Source organism: Marmota monax, unplaced genomic scaffold (assembly GCF_021218885.2).
Source record: "Marmota monax isolate L192 unplaced genomic scaffold, Marmota_monax_Labrador192_F-V1.1 WCK01_AAM20220418_F8-fsc00008, whole genome shotgun sequence".
Taxonomy (NCBI): domain Eukaryota; kingdom Metazoa; phylum Chordata; class Mammalia; order Rodentia; family Sciuridae; genus Marmota; species Marmota monax.
Window position 1 is genome coordinate 15,555,821 of NW_026694432.1, and position 19,139 is coordinate 15,574,959.

Consider the following 19,139-nt stretch of genomic DNA (forward strand, 5'->3'; position numbering starts at 1 on the left):
AGCTTTTAAACCTAAAGCTGAGCAACCCCCTCCCCTACATAAAACCTTTCTGTGGCTCCCCACTGCCAGGGTAAAGTCCAAGCTGCTGAGCCTTCTTTATCCAATGCCTACTTCTTTTGAGAAGACTCGGACCCTGGAACACACTGCCTGCCATGCCTCTTCCTAGCCATGAAAGCTTGGTTTCATGACTTGACCTTTCTCTATCTTGGTTTGCTAAACTGTTGAATGGAGACATTAGGGTGAAGCACATGAAATTACTGTTTTTGTAAATCAAAAACAGTCCATTGTTCAAGCTAATACTAATAGCATCTGTCCACTGCACAGGGTGAGGTGGGTAATAAAATGATTATCAGTAAATGCAGAAGCTATCGGGAGTAAGCTGCCATTGACACCTTCATCATTATCACCATCTTCTGGTCCTCCTCAACCCACACAGACAGCCTTCTCTTGCTTTCTACACACACTCCTTCCGCTCCATTTCCCTCATTTGCCGTCAACCTTGCAATTTGGCTCCACCAAGAAAGTCTCTTGTTCCCCCAATCTGATCAAGTTTCTTCTCTTTAGTCTCAAGGTTCTCTAGGTTGATTTGGCTTCCCTGGCAAGCCCCAGCCTTCCTCCTGTCCACTGGAAGAAGGGAGTCCTCCTAGTACAGGGTCAGAGGACATCTGATGGCTATGGCTAGTCTTCCCCCCTCCCACAGCCACCTCAAGCTTCTCTCTCCCTAACCCCTCAGCTTCCCAGCCCCCAACCCCGCCCATCCTGTTCTCACCTATGAAGCCCTCTCCAAGCCGACACAGACCTGTCCCCTCAGCTGACCAATTATCTGCCCAGGCCTCACCAGCCTCCACCTCATTTCCCAGGATCCGCCCTTTCCCCCGCCCACTCTCCCCGGCCAACCAGAGTCTCCGCCCATCCAGGCTCCGCCCACTCCCTGCCAAGGACCGCCCACCAAAGGCCCGCCCCGTTCCCAGCCTACCCGGGGCTGCCCACCTGTGACCGTGCTGGTGGCTGGCCGCGCATGCAGCGCCACGTCTGGCTGCGGCACGGCCTGCGGGTGCAGCCCGGGCACCTGCTGCAGCTTGGGCAGCGACATGACAGCTTGGCTGCTTTCAGCGGGCGCGGGTGGCACTAACAGCGGCTGCTGTGACGAGGCTGAAGTGGGTGGCAGGTGAGGTGGCCGAATCTTCTCCGCCATCAGCTGCTCCTTGATTTTATTAATCAGGACCAGGTTGTCCAGCTATGAGTGACAGAGGAGACCTGCTGAGGGGGCTTGGGCCGCGCCCTGCCCCTTTTCTGGACCCCATCCCCCTGTGAATCTGGAGCCCCTCTCCCGCAGGGCACAGACCAAACCCAGGCAAAGTGAAGCGGCTGCAACGCGGGGTGCAACTGGAGGGGTGATGTCGGTCTTACCTGGCTAGGCATGGTGGGAGGAGGGGGCCAGAAGTAGGGGTTGTTAAATCGAGGTTCGGCCATCCTGCGGGGGAGAGAGCGACAGTCACAAGGAGGTTCCCATCAGCTATGCACACTCCAGTTGGAGCCAGTGTCTGGAATCCTTCCCTTGGCACCCAGAAGAGCAGGCCTTCCACGGGGCTCAGGGAAACCACATCTTCAGGCTCATAACACTGGAATTTAGTATCTCCCTCAGTGGGCCCCAGAGGGCAAAGGTCACATCCAGACCAGAGCACTCCCAGGACACCCCCCCCCAACCCCAACAAATCTCCATTCCCCAGTAGGTTCCTAAGCTGCAGAACCAACCCCATGGATTCCACACAAAAGCCCCCTGCCCCCATCCAGAGATAAATTGGGGTGTCCTGCAGCAACTTTGTAAATGGCCACAGAGCAGAAGCAATTGTCCATCCCCTATCTCTGCCCTTCTGTCCACTGCTCCCTTGAATAAAGGCCTCCTCTTCAGTATACAGGGGACAAACTGGGGTCACCAGTTACAGCTTTTTTGGAGGGCAGTTTGGCAGGATGACTTAGAGATCCAAATGGAGACCCAAATGATTACTGTCCTTTGACAAAGAAATGGTACTTCTGGAAAGCTATCTAGAAACAGGAGTTGGTGGACACATTTGACCTACAAGATGTGCACCAGGATGCTGTACCTAAGGAGGGGTTGGAGGCCTGAAGCTAGGGGAGTCTGGGGCTCTTTAGGCAAAGTGTGTGACAGTCTGATTCCTGGCCCTCACTCTGGCAAGTTCCATGGCAGGCCTGTGTGGTTAGAAGGCCTTTTCAACCAGGGCTGTAGGAAGGGTGAGCCCTCAGTGCTATCTCAGTCGTCCGGAGGGTCTGAGTCTTCTGTGACCCTAGAGTAAGTCAAGAAGTGTCTTACAGGGACCTTGCTGCACAGACATATCACATTAAGACTTGCTCCCTATCAAGTTTCTCTTAATTCTCTTACAGAAATTATTTAGCTGCCTGGTATTGTTGCTTAAATAAAATTGTTTATTTTGAGAGGGAAGGCCAAATTAAAGAGCCTTCTACCTCTTTTCCAGGTCCCATGAGCTTGAGAAGTCCCTACTGGAATTATAAGAATAGAGTTCAGGATAAAACCCTCAATAAGGACATGAACTAATCTGAACATTTTTTTAAATATTTTTTTTTAGTTGTGGATGGACACAATACCTTTATTTTATTTGTTTATTTTTATATGGTGCAGAGGATCGAACCCAGGGCCTCAAGCATGCTAGGCAAGTGCTCTGCCACTGAGCCACAATCCCATCCCCTAATCTGAACATTTTAAGAAAGAACTTTCATACAAATTATCTTTTATGATCTTTATTTGAAAAGCAGCACTAGAGTTATAATGCTTTTTTTCCCCCCTGACGTACTAGGGATTGAACTCAGAGTCTTATAACATGCCAGGCAAGCACTCTACCCCTAAGCTACATCCCCAGCCTTTTTTCTTTCATTTTCTTTCTTTCTTTCTTTTCTTTCTTTTTTTCTTTTTTTTAATTTTGAGACAGGGTTTTGCTAAGTTGCTAAGGCTGGTCTCCAACTTGTGATCCTCTTGCCTCAGCTCAAGTCAGTGGGATTATAGACATTCGACACTGCACCTGACTTATTTCCATTTTATAGTTAAGAAACTTGAGGCTTGGAGAAAGGGGAAGGAAGCGACCTGTCCACAACACAGGGCTGGGATGCCAGGGTCAAACTAGAGATCAGATTTGCTCAAGTTGGTTCCTTTGGGGAATTTGTATTGCAAACCCTAGTCCTTGGTAGAGCAAGTACCCACATGTAAATAGCTCAATATTTACATGTAAAAATCTTTGCCCCTCACTTCCAGCCTGGAGCTGGTTTGGTCTGAGCCTGCCCAGCCTGGGAGTCTGAGGCAGCTCTTGCCCTCTATCAGCCTCCTGCTTCTGCCACTCACACAAGGCCCTTCCCTCTGCCCATCCAAACCCTACCCACTCCTTACAGCCCAACACAAGAAATACTTCTGCCTGGAGTTCCAAATCCTGGGGACTGCAAATCCCTGGGGCTTCTCCTTTCCCAGAAAAATCTCGAAATAATAGCAGAGAGGAGGCTGCAGGTCCTCAAAAGCCTACCTTATGCAAGCACACTGACAGATACTCATCATCCCAATTTTGCAACAGAGAAGTGACTTTCTCAAAGTCACACAGCAAGTAAGCACATAAAGCTGAGACTCCCATTCCAATCTACCTGATTCAATGTCCAGTGCCTATGTCCCTTAGCTGTTTAGGGAAAGGACAAAGCATCCTGACTAGGTTTGTGGATGTACCCTCCCTCAGGATAGCATGGCTGTGACCCTATGGGTGAGCAAAGATAGGGCTAAGGGAGACAGTGAGATGGGGGGACAGGGGAGCCTGGGAACTGTCTGGTTTGTCTGGGTATCTCCAGTATTCAGGCCCAGAGGTTATCAATAATGTGAGGTGCACAGCAGAATGAGTAAATGAAGGAATGTTAATCAGAATCACTGAAGACAATCCCAATCAATCCTCTAGCTGTGCACAATTTGTCAAGCCCTTCTGTATCCACTGTCATAACTTCCAGAACCCCAGGAGGATGGAAATCAGAGAAGGGTGTTTGCCCCATTTCCACAGAGTAACACACAAGGGAATCAGTAGGGAGGTTGCTTGCTCTGAGCCACGGAGATGGCAACAGTGCTGCAATGTTGGGGGTTGGCCCTCTAAGTCTCAATTTTCCTCATCTGCAAAATGGGGTAAGAGAAGCTGCCCTACCTCATTCCATCCTTGGCTCAGGACACTACCCACTGTACCAGGCTGCTCCTCAGACAGTTCTGGGGGAGCCACCTACCTCTCCTCCCTTCAGTTCAGTGTCAATGTTAGGGAGCTTGCCTAAGGTCCAGAGCTGCTACTCATCAGCTTGTAGTCCACCAGGGACCACTGCTTACCCTACTGGGGATCCAGGCCCACAGAGGGAAGGGGTCTGCCCCTGGTCACTTTGATCTGTGCAGCCCCTATCTGGTTCATCCGCACCCGTCTGGCTGGAGCTAGGTACTATAATGATTTAGTCAACGACCCTGGCTCTGGCGTCCACTTCCTATGTGCCAGATGCAGGGAGGCAGGGACAGAGCATTTCCTGAACCACTGCTAGGTGCACAGTGAGTGCCCAACAAGCCTTCGAGGTCCCTATGCCACCCTGGGACCTGGCAAGAGGTGAAGAAGGAGGAAGGCAGACAGAGCCAGGCTAAGCTACTACGGCCTTGTCTTGTGGGGGGTGTGAAGCAGGAGCCAGGTGCGGCCAGCTGTGTGCTTGGGGCAGATGGATGAGGCAGAGGGCATTCCTGGCAGAGGCAGCAGCTCAAGCAGAGCATGGAGGTGGCGGCACACAACAGGCTTGGGCAGTGGGCACCAAAGAGCAGGAGAATGAGGAGGTGGGAGGGATGCAGGCCAGCCAGCAGGGCCTCAAAGGCCACGCTGAACATGAGGACGAGCCAGATGTCAGTGGTGCGGAGGCTTCAGGGAGCATCCTGGGCACAGGGACTGCCAGGGTCAGGGAGAGCCTGGGTGCCTGGCAGGGGTCGGGGTGGGGAGGTAGAGCAGGCAGGCAGCTAGGGTTGAGCAGCCATGCCCAGATGGACAGTGGCCACACGCTGGCACTTGGGAAGGACAGGCAAACTGGGAGGGGCCTGAAGCACCAGACAGAAACAGGGACGGCATCCTGGAAGCCCAGCCAAAGCACGGGCTCGCCAGCCATCATTTTGTTTCTCTTGTTCTGAAAGGTGAAAAGTTAGATGGGTGATGAATGGCCTGCCTCGGAGCTGCTCCTGAAAACGGCATCCTGGTGGCTGCTGGCCCTCCAGCCACTGTCCAGCCGCCCGTGCTAGATACCAAGCTAAGCCACGGGCCACTGCTGGGGAACCTGAGTGGAGCCCTGCCTGCCTACGCTACATGGAAGAGCACACAGGTGACCGGTGGCTTCAGCAAGGAAGAGCTGCGGCCACCACCATGAGCTCTGCCACCGTGCAGTGCTCCCGCCCCCTGGCCTCAGCAGGCCTGCAGTGCACTTAGCTTTCCTCCGAGGCATGCCCCTCCTCTAGTTACCCTACCTTCAGCAGACACCACCATCTGCCCAGATGCTTCTGCCACAGATGCTCAGTGACCACAGCTCTTGTTCTCCATCCCCACCCACCCCAGACCACCACCAGGAGTGGTCGGAGTCCTCAGGAGTTCATTGCCAGGATCTCCTTAGAACCCCTTCCTATGCACCAGTCCCGTCGCTAGCACCTCCTCTGGGACCAGGGAACAGCCTGCTTTGTTTGGAGCCCACATGCCCGGATTCAAATCTTGGCTCCAACTCACCAGCTGTGTGATCTGAGGCGAGTCACTTGCCCCTGTCCCCAAGTGAGGGATTAGCAGCCTGGAGCCTGGGGTGACCCAGCCTGGAGAGGGGAAGGAAGACTCCCCTGGGGAGGTGAGGCCTGCCTTGGGTCTTAAAGGATGAGCGGGAGTTAGCCAGGCAAAGACAATGTGGGGACATTCCAGCAGAAGCGACAGTTCAGCAGAGGCCTGCGGGGAGGGGGTATGGGGAGTGCTCACTGGGAGATGGGCGGGGACAGGCCAGGAGGCCTGGAGTGGAGACTCCAAGCAGTGTGTGATGGGACAGGAAGACCCCTCGGCCTGCTGCGTGCAGAAGGGACTAAAGGGCCGGAGGCTGGCAGCCAGAGAGTCCGTTAGGAGGCCCTGGAGAAGGGAGGTGAGAGGCAGGGGCAGCCCCTGGGCGGAAGAGGAGGCCTGGTTAGAGCTGGAGGCCAAGGAAGCAGGCTGCTCCCCACAGAGTGGCCTGGGAGAGCTCTGGATACCGATTTGGACAAACATGGTCACAGCAACATGCAGACAGACAGCACCAGACCAGACACACAGGACAGACACAGACACAGCATGGACCAACAGGGACACAGCAACTGCCATGAGCAGGAAGCCACAGCCACCAGGACACAGGAGGCTGCTGCAGGGGCAAGGGGAGCTCACACCTCCCCCAGGGCAGCCGTGAGGGGGGGCTCAGGACACGAGGATGAACACAATGCCTTAATCCCCCAAAGAACAAACCCCTCAATGACAGATGCAGCCTGAAATCAGGCTCCTTACCTAGAGTGTCCTTTCCCACTTGGTGAACTTCTACTCATCCTTCAAGACCCAGCTCAAGTGTTCCCTCTTCTACGGAGCTTTCCCTGAACCCCCAGTCAGTCACTTCCTCTGTGTTCCCAACAGCACCTTGTATATGGGAATAACAATAACAATCATAATAATAAAATGGCAGCTACTATCGATTTCAATACCTGTGTCCTGAGTATGATTCAGGCCACTGAATCCTCCCAATGACTCTGAGATGTGCACTTAATAGAAAAAGAAACTGCAGCTCTGAGAAGTCAACCAACTTGCCCAAAGTCACACAGCTAATAAAGTGAGGGAGTTAAGTTTTCACCCAAATCTGGTCTAGCCCTACAGGCCCCATCCCACACAAACGTAGTCCTGTTACCCCACCAGTCTGTGGAGCCTGTCACAGGCGGGGCTGGTGCTCACTCAGCTGTGCCACAACTGGACCCCAGGTGGTCACTTAAAATGGGCTGGGAACTGTGGCGGAATATTGATAGCCATTACTTTACTGTTTCAGTGAACCCATTGGACAGATGAAGAAAGTGAGGTCCAGAGAGGTTCAGCAACTTGCCTGAGGTTCCAGAGCTGAGTCTGGATTTGAAAGCAGGTCTGTCTGACACCCTTTCCCAGGAGGGTGGCTTCTGAGGTCAACCCGGGAAACTCCACAAAAGGGCTAGGGAGGGGGGGCTGAGGGAGGGAAACACCAGGTGCCAGGCCCCGCGGTGTGGGAAGGTTCAGACCCAGACAGCAGGACACACAGAGGCCGGCGGCCAGGCTGGGTCTGAGGAGCCTCGCCCACGGTGGAGCAGGGGGAGCCGTTGAGCAACGCGGCACCCCAGCCCCAGACATTAAAAAATGCAGCCTGCCCAGGGCTCCGAGGCCACAGGGAACTTGCTCCCAACAAAGCAAATGCGAGAGCGCAGGACCCAAAAGTGTCCGGACACTATGATTACAAGGAGCAAAAATAAAAACCTGCGTCAGAAAAAGCAAGCTGCAGGGAGCCACGCCCAGAGGAGGGGGTAGGCAGGCGGGGAGGCGCCCGCCGCTTTGGGTTTTCGTCTTTGTTTCTCTGGTTTCCAAATTCTCAGTAATGTCATTCAGTTACTTTTATAATGAAAACAATAAATTTATTCTTTAAAAAAAAAATGAAAGAAAGTGGTTGGTAGCCCGAGGGGGGCAGCAGATGCAGGGTCTGGAGGCATGAAGGAGGCGGAGCAGGGGAAGGTCAGGGGCGCCAGCGCCAAGCCCCCCACAGCCCCCACCCCCTAAGCATGTAGGACCTGCGCCAAGCCCCCCACAGCCCCCACCCCCAAGCATATAGGACCTGCGTGGGGAGTGGGTGACTGGAAGGGCTACCTGAAATAAGTGACATGCTTTGAGCACTGTGAACCTGCTTAGGAGTCTACAGGTCGGAGGAAACAGGAAGTCATCCCTCCCCTGTTCAGGTCCAGGGCCCCTCCAGCTCTGGCCTCAGCTGTTGCTAAGAGACCACTTGCACCCTCATCTTCCATTCCATCTCCCACTGCAGTCATGGGCTGCCCTACTGAGCCTCCCATGGCTCCCTACTTCCCTCCAGTCTAAGGGTTCTTTGGACCTTACATAGCCAGCTCCTGCTGACCTCTGTGGCCTCACTGTCCTTCCCCTTTGTACACGGCCCAGACAGTCTCCTTGTCCCCTGGAACTCCACTTTTCTTCTTGTTTCCTCAACTCCAAGCAGGCTGTACCCTCCCCCTGATACCTTCTGCCCTCCCCATTTCCCTGGTTCATCCCAACTTTTCCTGGGAGCCCCAGTTCACAGGCCACTTCCTCCTGGAAGCCGGCAGGGGCTGCTCCACCTCCACCCTGGGCTCTGCTCCTTGTAACCTGCGCTTCCATCACCAGATCCCCACTCACTCTGCTTCTGGACTCAAGTGCATCAGAGAAGCAGCCCGGCTGAGTTGTTGACCTTTTAAACGCCATGTGGTGTCTGGTAAGGGTCTGAAGGCATGCATGCTTGGGTGGAGGGAGCTGGAAGGTCAGGGCCTGGCAAGAAGAAAGCCCCTCCACCTCCTCTGAGTCCCCACTACCCATTATGCCATTCCCTGCCTGGCACTGTTCTCTATTTCCTGGATCTAAGTATCTCTTCCTAATTGATCCGAGGAAGGGCTACATGTCTCGGTAAAGCCTAGCAGACCTGAAACAGAGGTTAACAGCTCATAAACACAGCAGATGCTTCGGCTTCCCTGGCAGTGAAAATTAAATGAGCTTCACCTGTCAAAAGAGCAAAAGGAAACAAGAAAATGATAATACCCAATTCCAGCGAGGGTATGGTGAAATCGGCACTTCCATGTATTATCCGTGAGAGTGTAAACTGGAATAATCATTTCTGAAAACAATCTGGCCATCACGTGTCAAGAACTCTAAAAAGGTTCAGACTTCTTGGCCTAGTGATCCCATTCTCGGGCATCCATCTTCAGAAAATAACCCAAAGAAAGACAAAGCTGTTTGCTTCTGTGGTTTCACAGCAGCAAAAATCTGGAACAGCCAAACTTTTAGTCAATAGGGGGATGGGTCTGTTAATCATGTGGCTCAGCATCGTAGTCAACAGTCATTAGCAAGAGCCAGTGCTACTGGCATCCTCCTGACCCCTTCAACATTCACATAGACCTATCAGGAACTGAGGCACAGAGAGATTAGGTGACTCGCCCAGGGTCCAGCATTGAGTGTAGAACTTGAATCCAGGCCACTGGGTTCTGAACCCAAAGATCTCCACCCGGACACTGGATCCATTAACAAGAAGAATTAGAAAATACTGCAGTTATTTAGAAAAACACAAAAAAGTATTCATGGAGAAGACTGAAATTTTTTATATGTATAAATAAAGCAATGACATCTTTATAAAAACTGAAAGAATTAGGTTATAAAACACCTAAATGCTAATGTGGTAGTTTTCGAAGCCTGGAGTGGGGCAGAGATGGGGGTAAGGGTTGATTTATTTCATTTCTCTATATTATGGTTTTCTACAGGGTGGCTATGTGACTTTTTTTCCCCCCAGTACTGGAAACTGAGCTCAAGGGCACTCTACCATTGAGCTACCTCCCTAGACCTTGTTGGTTTTTTCTTTTGTTTTGTATTTGTTTTGTTTTGTTTTTGTTGTTGTTGTTGTTGTTTTTTTTTTTTTGAGATGGTCTCGCTAACTTGTTGAGGATGGTCTCAAACTTGGATCCTCCTGCCTCAGCCTCCCGAGTTGCTGGGATTACAGGAATGCATCACCACACCCAGTACTATGTGACTTTTTAAAGAAATACTTTTAATACAAGCAAAGCTTCAGCAAGCTTTAACAAAACAAAAACTCTGGGGCCAGCCCATGGCCCCAGAAAGGACTCCAGCCTCAAGTCCTGCAAACTGACGCAGGAGATTGGGGTTCGGAGAGGAGCAGCAACTTGCTTCAAGTCCCACAGTAAGCCCAGACTTATCTTCAACCCCAACAGGTGAGCCGTCAGAAAGGGGCTCCCATCCCATCCAGAGGCTCAAACAAGGACAGGCCAAGGGACAGCCTAGCCTGCCCAGGTCACTCGCTCTCCCACTGAAAATCCCTCTCAGGTTCCCAAAGGGGCAGCCAGACACTCAAGGATTTTGCCAAGAAGGTCCTGCTGGCCACATTCTCCCACAAGTATGCCACTGGCAGGTCCTCCAACAAGCTGCTCTTGTGCATCGTGCCGTGTCCTACACTGACCTGGGGCCAAACTATCCCCCTAGACCCCTGTCACCAATTCTGAGCTCAGATGTCACCCATTCTTATGAATGGCCTGGATGTCTGTCCAGGCCCCCATCAGCTGTGAGCTCTGAGGAGGGGCTTGGGCCTGGGTCTAGGTGGCAGTCACCATACCTCCTCTGGGCCCCACAGCCTGGCTGGGTCTTCCTTCAGGCCTCAACTTAGAGGTCACTTTCTGACCTTCCCCCAACAGGAACTGGGTGGCCCTGATTTACATTCCTGTGCCCCTTGCATTCTCTCTAGCCCAACCTTCTCACACCCTAAATATTCCTGTCTCCCCATCAGTGGTGACCCAAGGACAGGGCCATGGGAGTCCACAGTGTGCCCACGGAGCACCCAAGAGGATCAGCAAGAACAGGGATCTTTCCATGGGTCCCTGAAGACTGAGTGGGGAGGGTGTGGTCAAGGGTTTCCAGGGACGGGTCCTGACAGGGCCAGAGGATGGCCTGGAAGGGATGATCAGGAGGCCATCTAGGAAGGAGAAGTTGAGGTGTCCCACTGTCCCAGCTCCTGGAGACCCTTACAGCTCCAAATCTACCTCCCATGGACCCCCTGCCCTCCACCCACCTCCACTCCCTGCAGCCTAGAGCCCCTCTGCTGCACCCCACCCCACCCCCAAGACCCTGGCCAGGCCAGCCTCGGAAACTCGCTCCCGGGAAACCCCTGTGAGGAGCAGGGCTCCTGAGGGTGCTGGATCCAGTTCAGCTGGGTCTCCTCATTGCCCAGGCTGGGCAGGGATGTCTTCGTGGCGATGCAGAGCTGATTCTAGTGGGAAGGGGCTGCGGTCTGTGTTGCCCCATCCCTTCACCCTCTGGGACCCCACCTCCAGTCACCCACAGATGTCCCAGGCAGTGGACCTTCTCTGGGAGCCTTGGTGCCCTCACCTAGGGACAAGGCCCACACCTTCTCAGGGCCGAGAGAATGTTCTGCAAACTATGAACACAGGCCCGCTGGGGACCCCGCTCCCATGCCCACAGGCCGAGGATGATGATGATAGAAACTAAGCACTTCTTCCCTGCCGGGTGCCCTTAGATGCTTCCAGAGCATGTCTCACTGGGCTCCTGATGACCTCTTGCGGTAGATGCTGTGAACATCTCGAGATACAGCACATATTCAGAAAGAGGCCCAGAACACCCTCGTTGGTGCAGGGACTTATGTAAAGCATGTACCCAGGACACCCAGGCTGCCTGGGCCTTTCTCACCCCTAGTCCCCACCTAAGGCTCCTCCCTCTTGCCTTCCATGATAATCTCTTCCTTGTTTGGGGTCCAAAATGAGGCCTAGGGTGGTTCTAACCTCCCCAAAGCCATGTGCTGGTGAGGGTCAAGGGAGCAGAGCCCTCCAAGTCCCCCTCCTCATTCCCTCTTCCAGGGGCTGAAGGGCCCAACAAAGTTGTACCCTGGGCCCCTGGACGCCCAAAGGGGCAATGTGGCAGCTCAGGGGTTAACAGTATGGATTCTGGGACCCGATAGCAGGGCTTGGCTCCTTGGGATCATTACAAAGGCCCTGAGTCTCAGTGTTCTCATCTGTTAACTGGGATGGCAGTGGTGTCCCCACAGGGTTACTGAGAGGACTACACGCCTCAATAGGTTAAAGCCATAGAATGGAATCTGGTGTGCAGGAGGGACTCAGGAGATGTATTAACTGTCCTTGGTAGGTTCCCCAAGGCTTAAGGGAGGCTTTTCCTACACTAGGAAGACCTGCAGGAGTTGGCCAATCAGATTCCACTACCTGGAACCCCAGGGCTGCTCTGTTGACAGCTGGAGGCCATCCAGCTCTGTGACCAATTCAAAACAAGACTGCAGCTGGGCCTTGTCCCCAGGATCCTTTTAGACAGGTGCCAGGGTTCTTGGGAAGTGAACCCCTGGCAGGTGATCATAAGCCCCTCCCCATACTGTATCTCAGTGCTCCTCACCCCCCTGCCTGGCAGGTAGCCTGTGGGGCAAGTCAAGCAAGGCTCAGGATGGCTGGGGACCAGATGACAGAGTAGGCCCCACACAGCACCAGGCAACCAAGAAAGAGAGAGAGGGTCCAGGCAGGTACCATGTCACTCTTCTTTCCCTCTACCCCCAGCATCTGCCACAGGCCTGGGATACAGTAAATGCTCAATAAATACTGCTGGATGGATGGCAATGAGCTGCCTGCTCCTTCAAGCAGATCCAGGCAAGAATAGGGCACAGGCATAAGTGCAAGGCCCAGAATGCAGGGCTACATTCTCTGGTGTAAATGAGCACATGTGCAAGATGTGCCTAAGTGTACAACACGTGTGTACAGGCAGGCCTGAGTGAGGAGAGCTCTGTGTAAATGCACAGGCTGAGGACCACAAGTGTTCGAGGACATACGGCTGAGCAGGCCCTGGCAGCATTCAGTTTCCTGGGAGGGTGTGCACAGTGTACACAGATGTGCAACCCTTCGGGTGGCAGGGTGTATGTACATGTCCCTATATGGTGCATGCGCCAAGGTACTGTTTCTGAAATGGCAGGGGAGCACCCCAAATTAGCAAAGATGAGGCAGGGGCTAGGGTAAGGAGTGGTAGTGGAATAGCTAATTGTGTGAATATGTAGGAATGTGTATGTTTGAATGTGTCAGGGGATGTGTCCACTCTAGCCAGGAATCCTAGAACTAGCTAGCTAGACTATCCCCTCAAGGAGGCTGAAGCCCTTTCGCAACATTCAGAAAAGGACCTAAATGGTGGGGAGGCCCCAAGGACATCCTGGTGGCCACAGATGGGGCAGAGATAAGATAGGACTTCTTAGGCCCCAGAGCCAATCCCTCACCTGTCACACTTTTTTCCACCAAAGACACTAACCAGCCACCTCCCCAAATCCTACCTAGTCTCTAAAACCCAGCTCTGACCCTGAGTTCAAGAGCCATCCCCACCATCCTATCCCTCAACCCATTCCTGTCACTCAAGTGACAGATGCAGCCCTGTGCACCCAGGAATATCGCCCCCAAGGCAGAGGTGAGGAATTTAGTGCCAGAAGAGGAGCAGCTGCCCCACTGAGGGCTTTCTCCTGCCCTTGAACTCCCAGGCAGAGGCTGTGGCAGCCAGGAGTGGGTACCTGGGGAGCAGAAGGCCCCCCAGGCAGAGCCCCAGGAGGCACTCCTGGCCTTAGACAAGGCCTGCTCCTCTTCCCACTTATGATTCCCCAGTGGTAAAATGAGGTTTGGTTGGATCATCTGTGAGCTCCGCCTTCCCAACAGTGCTAGACCTGGGATTGCCCATGATTCCTCAAGATGGTATCATCAGGTATTCACTTTACTGGAAAGTGCCTCCTTTCCCCTATCTACATGGAGCCTGTCCAAAAACTCGGGACAAGTGTCAGCCAGTGCTATAGCGAAAGAAGCTCAGGAAATACCAGATGCTAATGTCACCTCTGTGCACCCATTCATTCATTCAATCCTCCACATGTTCAACAAGGCTACCTGACCCAGGGAGCTCACAAGCCCGAGAGAAAGAGGCCATGAAACCACAAGGTCAAAAGCACTGGGAAACTGTAACGCTAACATCACCTCGCAGGTGTCAGTCATTGGAGAGGGGCAGCCCTTTACACTTTAAAAAAAGAAAATCTTCCTAGCAAATGAGAACTGTCTGACCACAGACAGCTGCAGGCCTGGTGAGGAGGGAGCTCGCTGGAGGGGGGTTTCTGGCAGAGATCAGAGGCCCTTTTGTCAAGATGTGAGAAGGGGATTCCTGCTCTGTGCAGGGGTCAGGTGAGGCTGGGCTTCCCCTGGATAGCTGGGGGACCCTAAGAAGTCCCACCATGCTGGGTTCCAGCCCCCGCAACACCATGACAACTGGTTACTTTATCTGTCTGTACCTCAGTTTCCTCATCTACAAAATGGGGGTAATATCAATGAGGATTAAATAAGTTCATATTTATAAAGCTTTGTTGTACATGGTGTGGCACAAATTGAGCTCTGTCACTAAATAATAAATAAGGTGGTGAGAGTTCACTTTGTAAGATTCTAAATCCAAGATCAGAGCATGCAAAAAATCCAAGTGTCAAAGGTTCTCAGCCGGAAACTGCTCAGATTCTGAGATTGGGAGAGTCTAGGAGTCTTAGATTCTGTGATTGAATCATCTCATTATTTCCTAACAACAACCCAGAGCCTCCCAGGGGAAGGAAAAGACAGACCTCATTGTAACTTCATCTCCCAGGCCGCTGGGGCTGCTGCCACACCTGGACTCCGCAGCCTTGCCCCACCTCAGCCACACCATGCTAGAAGCTTGCAGGGAGCCTGAGTGTGTTCTAGTGGTAGAGAGCAAGTGCAAATAAAGAGAGAGGGAAAGAGGGAGAGAGGGAGGGAGGGAGGCAGGGAGAGAGAAAGAAAGAAAGCGGGGAGAGGTTTCAGATCTGAAAGCTGCAAAAGAAAATAAAAAGAGGCTCATGTGACAAAGAGTGACAGTGGGAAGCTATTTTAGAGCAAATGGTCAGGAAAGCCCCTTTGAGGAGGTGACATTCAGTTGGTGCCAGTCATGCAAAAGGGAAAAGCATTCCTGGCAAGGGGATGTGCAAAGGCCCCACCAACAGGCTTTGTAAATTTGAGGTACAGACAGAAGGCAGGGTGGCTAGGGGTGGTGAGACAGGGGAGCAGGGCAGAGGAGCCCAGGCTGAGACGCAGGCAAGGCCTGGACCATGAAGTGCTTTGTTGGTCCAGAAAAAACTGTTTTTGTTTTTTTTTTCTTTTCCCCCCTTCTAAATGTCCAGGAAATCGCAGAAGAGTTTCAAAAGGGAACGACAAGGCAGAGCAGGGCCTTCAGGTTCTCCAGATCATTTGGCTCATTCTGAAACCATCATCTTAGTTCACAGAGGAAAGGCAGGGCCTTGATGGTCACTGTCACTGAGCTCCTAGGACATGTCTGGCCATCGATGGGAGACACTGCAGATGCTATGTTGCTATCACTGCCACCAACTCAGGAGAAACTCACAGACAGTACCATTTTAGAGATGAAGAAACCAAGGCCAGAGAAGGAAACAATGTGCTCAAAGCCCCACAAGCCATGTGACACAAATGGTTCTTAATCCAGAACCCAGTTCCACCACTGTGACCATCTATGGAACTCCTCTGGTGTTTTCCAGGCTCCTGCTCTCCGAGAGGCTTTCCCTGGGGACCCATGTAGGCACCCCGGGAATGCTGCCCTGGGTGGTACCTCACACACCTGCAGCCTCACCTCTTCTTCCCTGTTGGCTTTAGAACCCTGGAGGACCAAACTTGTACCTCCACCTGTCCAACCAGGCTGGGTGAGCCAGGGATTGGATGGATGGACAGATGGTTAGATGGAAGGACCACTGAGTTGACTAACCAAAAAACTAATGAATGGACATTGAAAAGGTGAACGAACACTCTAATAACGAATGAATGAATAAACTAACCAATGGCAGAAAAACGGATGAATGGAGAGAGGTAGGGCAAAAAAGTGACCACCCAGGGAAGGGCTGGGGCCAGACTAGCTTCAGACCCAGTACGTCCCTCACTCACACACCACTTCCACTTTCCACCTAGGACCAGCTTGCTTCCATTCACCAAGACTACAGGTGGCCTACTCCCCAGCACCTAGGACAAACACAGGTCACCACTAAGTGCTGGCCATGATGCCCACCAGCAGCTTCACAGCTCCCCTGGGCCCAGGTGGAGCTGGCAGTGGGAAGAGTGGTTCATTGTCCCTAGTGTCTCACAGAGGAAAGGTGACAGGTGGCCAAGGCAGGCCATGGTCCTAGCTGGGATAAGAACCACTGAGTGACTTTTAGCAGTGGCTACCCTTCTCTGAGCCCAAAAGACCTCCCCAGGGCCTTTCCATCTCTGGCATGCAGTGGAGGAGGGGGTCAGTTTCTGGAGTTTTACATAGTCACTGGGGTCAGCAGAATTTCAGAGACCAAACTAGAAGGTTGGGGAAGAGTCCTGCCCACAAGCACCAAAGTCTGCCTGAAAAGCTCCCCCCTGCCACTGTCCAACCTCTCCAAGTCTCAGTTTCTGAAATTCTAGTATGGAGTCAATGACCCCATCTGAACATCTCACCCCAACTGAGTTTCCAGGAGGTGGCAAAAACTGGGTGCCACACTGTAACTGTAAAGTTTGATTTCTAAAGAAGGATTAAGATGGCAGGGGTCAGTGGGAGGTTATACTGCCCCACTCCAATTTAGTTCTATCCAAAACGAACCTTCTAGGCACCAGAGCCCTCAATGGACAACAGCAGAAACAGCCCAACAGTGGGAACCTGGACACGTGGGTCCTGGGCTCAGCTCTCCTTCTACCTGGCTGTGTGACTTTGGGCAAGTCATTTTCCCTCTCTGGACCTGTTTCTCCCTCTAAAAAATGCCCGGCTTGGTACCCTCTGACCCAGGCATGCCTTGCTCTGCAGCTCTGAAGCTCTAAACTCCAGCCTTCAACCACAGATTCTGCCCTTAGGGAGCTCACATGGTCCAGGAGATCCAGGACATAGACCAGGGGTGAGACATAAAGGTCTCTCCTCCAGGAAATGGGGGTTGGAGGCAGGGATTAGACAGGCTCAGAGCAGAGTACAGGGTCCTCCCAGGTCAGACTTTCCCAATGGGGAAAAGGTCAGGTCCAACTCTGCGTAGCCCTGTGGACAGCACCAATTACCCCAGACTCTATGGGCCTGGTCTTCAAGCCCCCTCTGCAGCCGGCAGAGCAGGCAAGTCCTGACCCGTCCAGCCAGATACTTCAGGAACTAACTGAAGTCTAAATTGCCTCCAATTCAGAGGTCTCCAGTGTGTCCCACATAAGTGGCAGAAAGGGGTAAGAGTATACACAGGAGACAGGCCCACACCACAGGGGACTAGCAAACCAGGCATAGTTCATCACCCCACAGGATCCCCGGGGATGCAGGCCTTCACCCAGCCAAAAGCCCACCATCAAGGGCATTCCCCACCATCTCTGGGGGCCAGGAGGACCACCAAGTTGGGGATGGGGCTCTCCCACTGCAATCAGCTAAGCACACTTGCCCCAAGTGGGGGTGGGAGGAACCACACCGCCCAGAGGACCATTCCCGCCTACCAAGGGGCCCTGGCCACCCATGAAGGAGAAAGACCCACCCCACACACAGCTCCTAAAGGTTCCACATTGAGGGCAGGGTGGTGGGGAGAGAGCAGGATTACCGCCTCATGCCAGGGGTCTTAGCTGGAAACCTCGGGCCCACTCAGGGCCCCTAGTGCCAGACCTCTCCCCCAGATCTGAGGACATAGTTCCTTACAATGCCATTTTTATAGAGCCCCTTCCAGAAGTCATTCCCAGGGAGTCCCCAAACTCCTAGCCCCAACCCTCCACGTCCCCCCCGCGCAGCTATGAGGAAACCGGCAGTTAACTTTTCTGAAAAACCCTGTAAAGGCGGCTAGCTGGGGGGAGAAATGGGCCCGGGATCCTTTCTCGGCATCTCACTGACTTCCCCCACAAAATAAAGAAAGAAAGAAAGAAAGAAAAAGCTTAAAAAAGAAAAGAAAACTTTCGGAGTTAACTTTAAAATTCCCAGCCCTCCCCCCGAAATCGCCCGGCAGCTTCCCTAATTTTTTTTTCTTTAAAGTGCAATTGCATTGTGTCTCACCTCCCCGAAAGGCTCGCGGCTCTCGCCAAAGAAAAGGAAAAAAGCCAACCCTTCGGGTGCCCCCTCTGCTTCCAGCCGCCTCTCCCACATTCTCAGACAGTTTTATTAAAATTTTCAGACAAAAGAAAAACAAAAATGGCAGCCTGGCTTATTTTTAAAACAGGACAGGGACGCCATATTCTGCAGATCTGCAAAAAAAGGGAGAAATCCGGCACTGGCCGCTCCACCGGGCCGGCTGCAAAGTGCGCGAACCGCGCCGTTTGCAATCCGTTTATTTGCATTAAGCCCCATGAATCATTGTTTACCGGAGAATTGCAGCAGGTTTGAATAGCCCGGCTTAAGAAAACACACACACACACACACACACGCACGCACACATACACACACACACGCACACACACACACGCACACACTCGGAGACCAACCCCAGGCACGCCGCCGGAGACACTTCCTACCCCGAGCGCCGCCGCCGCCGCCGTCACCCCGGACCGGGCCCGAGGCGCAGGCGGCCCCGGGCCCTCGGAGCGCCCCGGCCCGCGCTGACAGCGCCCTCGCCCCGGCCCGGCCCCCACCCGCAACTCGGCGCAACTTTCCCGCTGGCGGCCGCCCGCCGCCGCCGGGCCCGCTCCCCGCGCACCCCGGGCCCGCACGGACCTGGCTGTGCTGGCGGTGCCTCCGGGACGCGGCCGCAGCCCCGCGCCCGGCGGCCCGAGCAGGGCCGGGCTGGGGCTCCGGCTCCGGCTCCGGGCTCGGGCTCCGGCTCGGTGCGGAGCCGCGCGCAAACCTTCCGGGTCGCCTGCTGTTCACTTCTGGGTTCTGCAAGCGCCGAGGCGGCGGCGGCGGGAGGCTGGGTCTGCAGCGCCGCGCGGCCCCCCGTGCGCTCGGCGAGCCCCCGCGCCAGGCGCCCGGCTCTGGGGGGGCCGCGTCGGGCCCCCGCCTCTCTGGCTGCGCAGCCCGTCCGGCCCGGGGCTCCGGCGAGTGGGCAGCGCCCGGCGCTGGCGACGGCGAGGGGAGGGGGCCGGGGCGGGGGCGGGCCGCGCGCTGGGGGCCCCGCTCGGGCCCCGGGGCCTCGTCTCGCGCTCGCCGCCGCCGCCTAGCAAAGTTGCGCGGCGCCCCCCACCCGCGCCGCGCCGGAGGCAGAGCCACAAAGGAACTCCTCGCCCCCCTCCGCCCGCCCGAGCCGCGCAGGGAGGGCACCGGCGCCCGGCCCTAGGACAGCCCCTTCCCCAGCACGGGGGCTCC

General features: G+C 54.1%; 1 protein-coding gene across 2 annotated transcripts in view; it reads right to left on the reverse strand.

The window, feature by feature from the left end:
* The window catches only part of Znf362 (zinc finger protein 362), a 34,979-nt gene extending 16,285 nt beyond the window's left edge, over window positions 1-18,694 (reverse strand). Inside the window, exons 1-4 of one of the 2 annotated variants that reach the window (XM_046468780.2) lie at window positions 18,552-18,694; window positions 6,573-6,698; window positions 1,411-1,474; window positions 991-1,237 (exon numbers count right to left, since the gene is read on the reverse strand). In XM_046468780.2, the coding sequence (XP_046324736.1) occupies window positions 991-1,237; window positions 1,411-1,474; window positions 6,573-6,610 (349 nt within the window). In that variant the 5' untranslated portion in view covers window positions 6,611-6,698; window positions 18,552-18,694. The remainder of the gene's footprint in view (window positions 1-990; window positions 1,238-1,410; window positions 1,475-6,572; window positions 6,699-18,551) is intronic. The other variant, XM_046468781.2, reaches the window with a different exon arrangement.
* Between the last annotated feature and the right edge of the window lie 445 nt (window positions 18,695-19,139).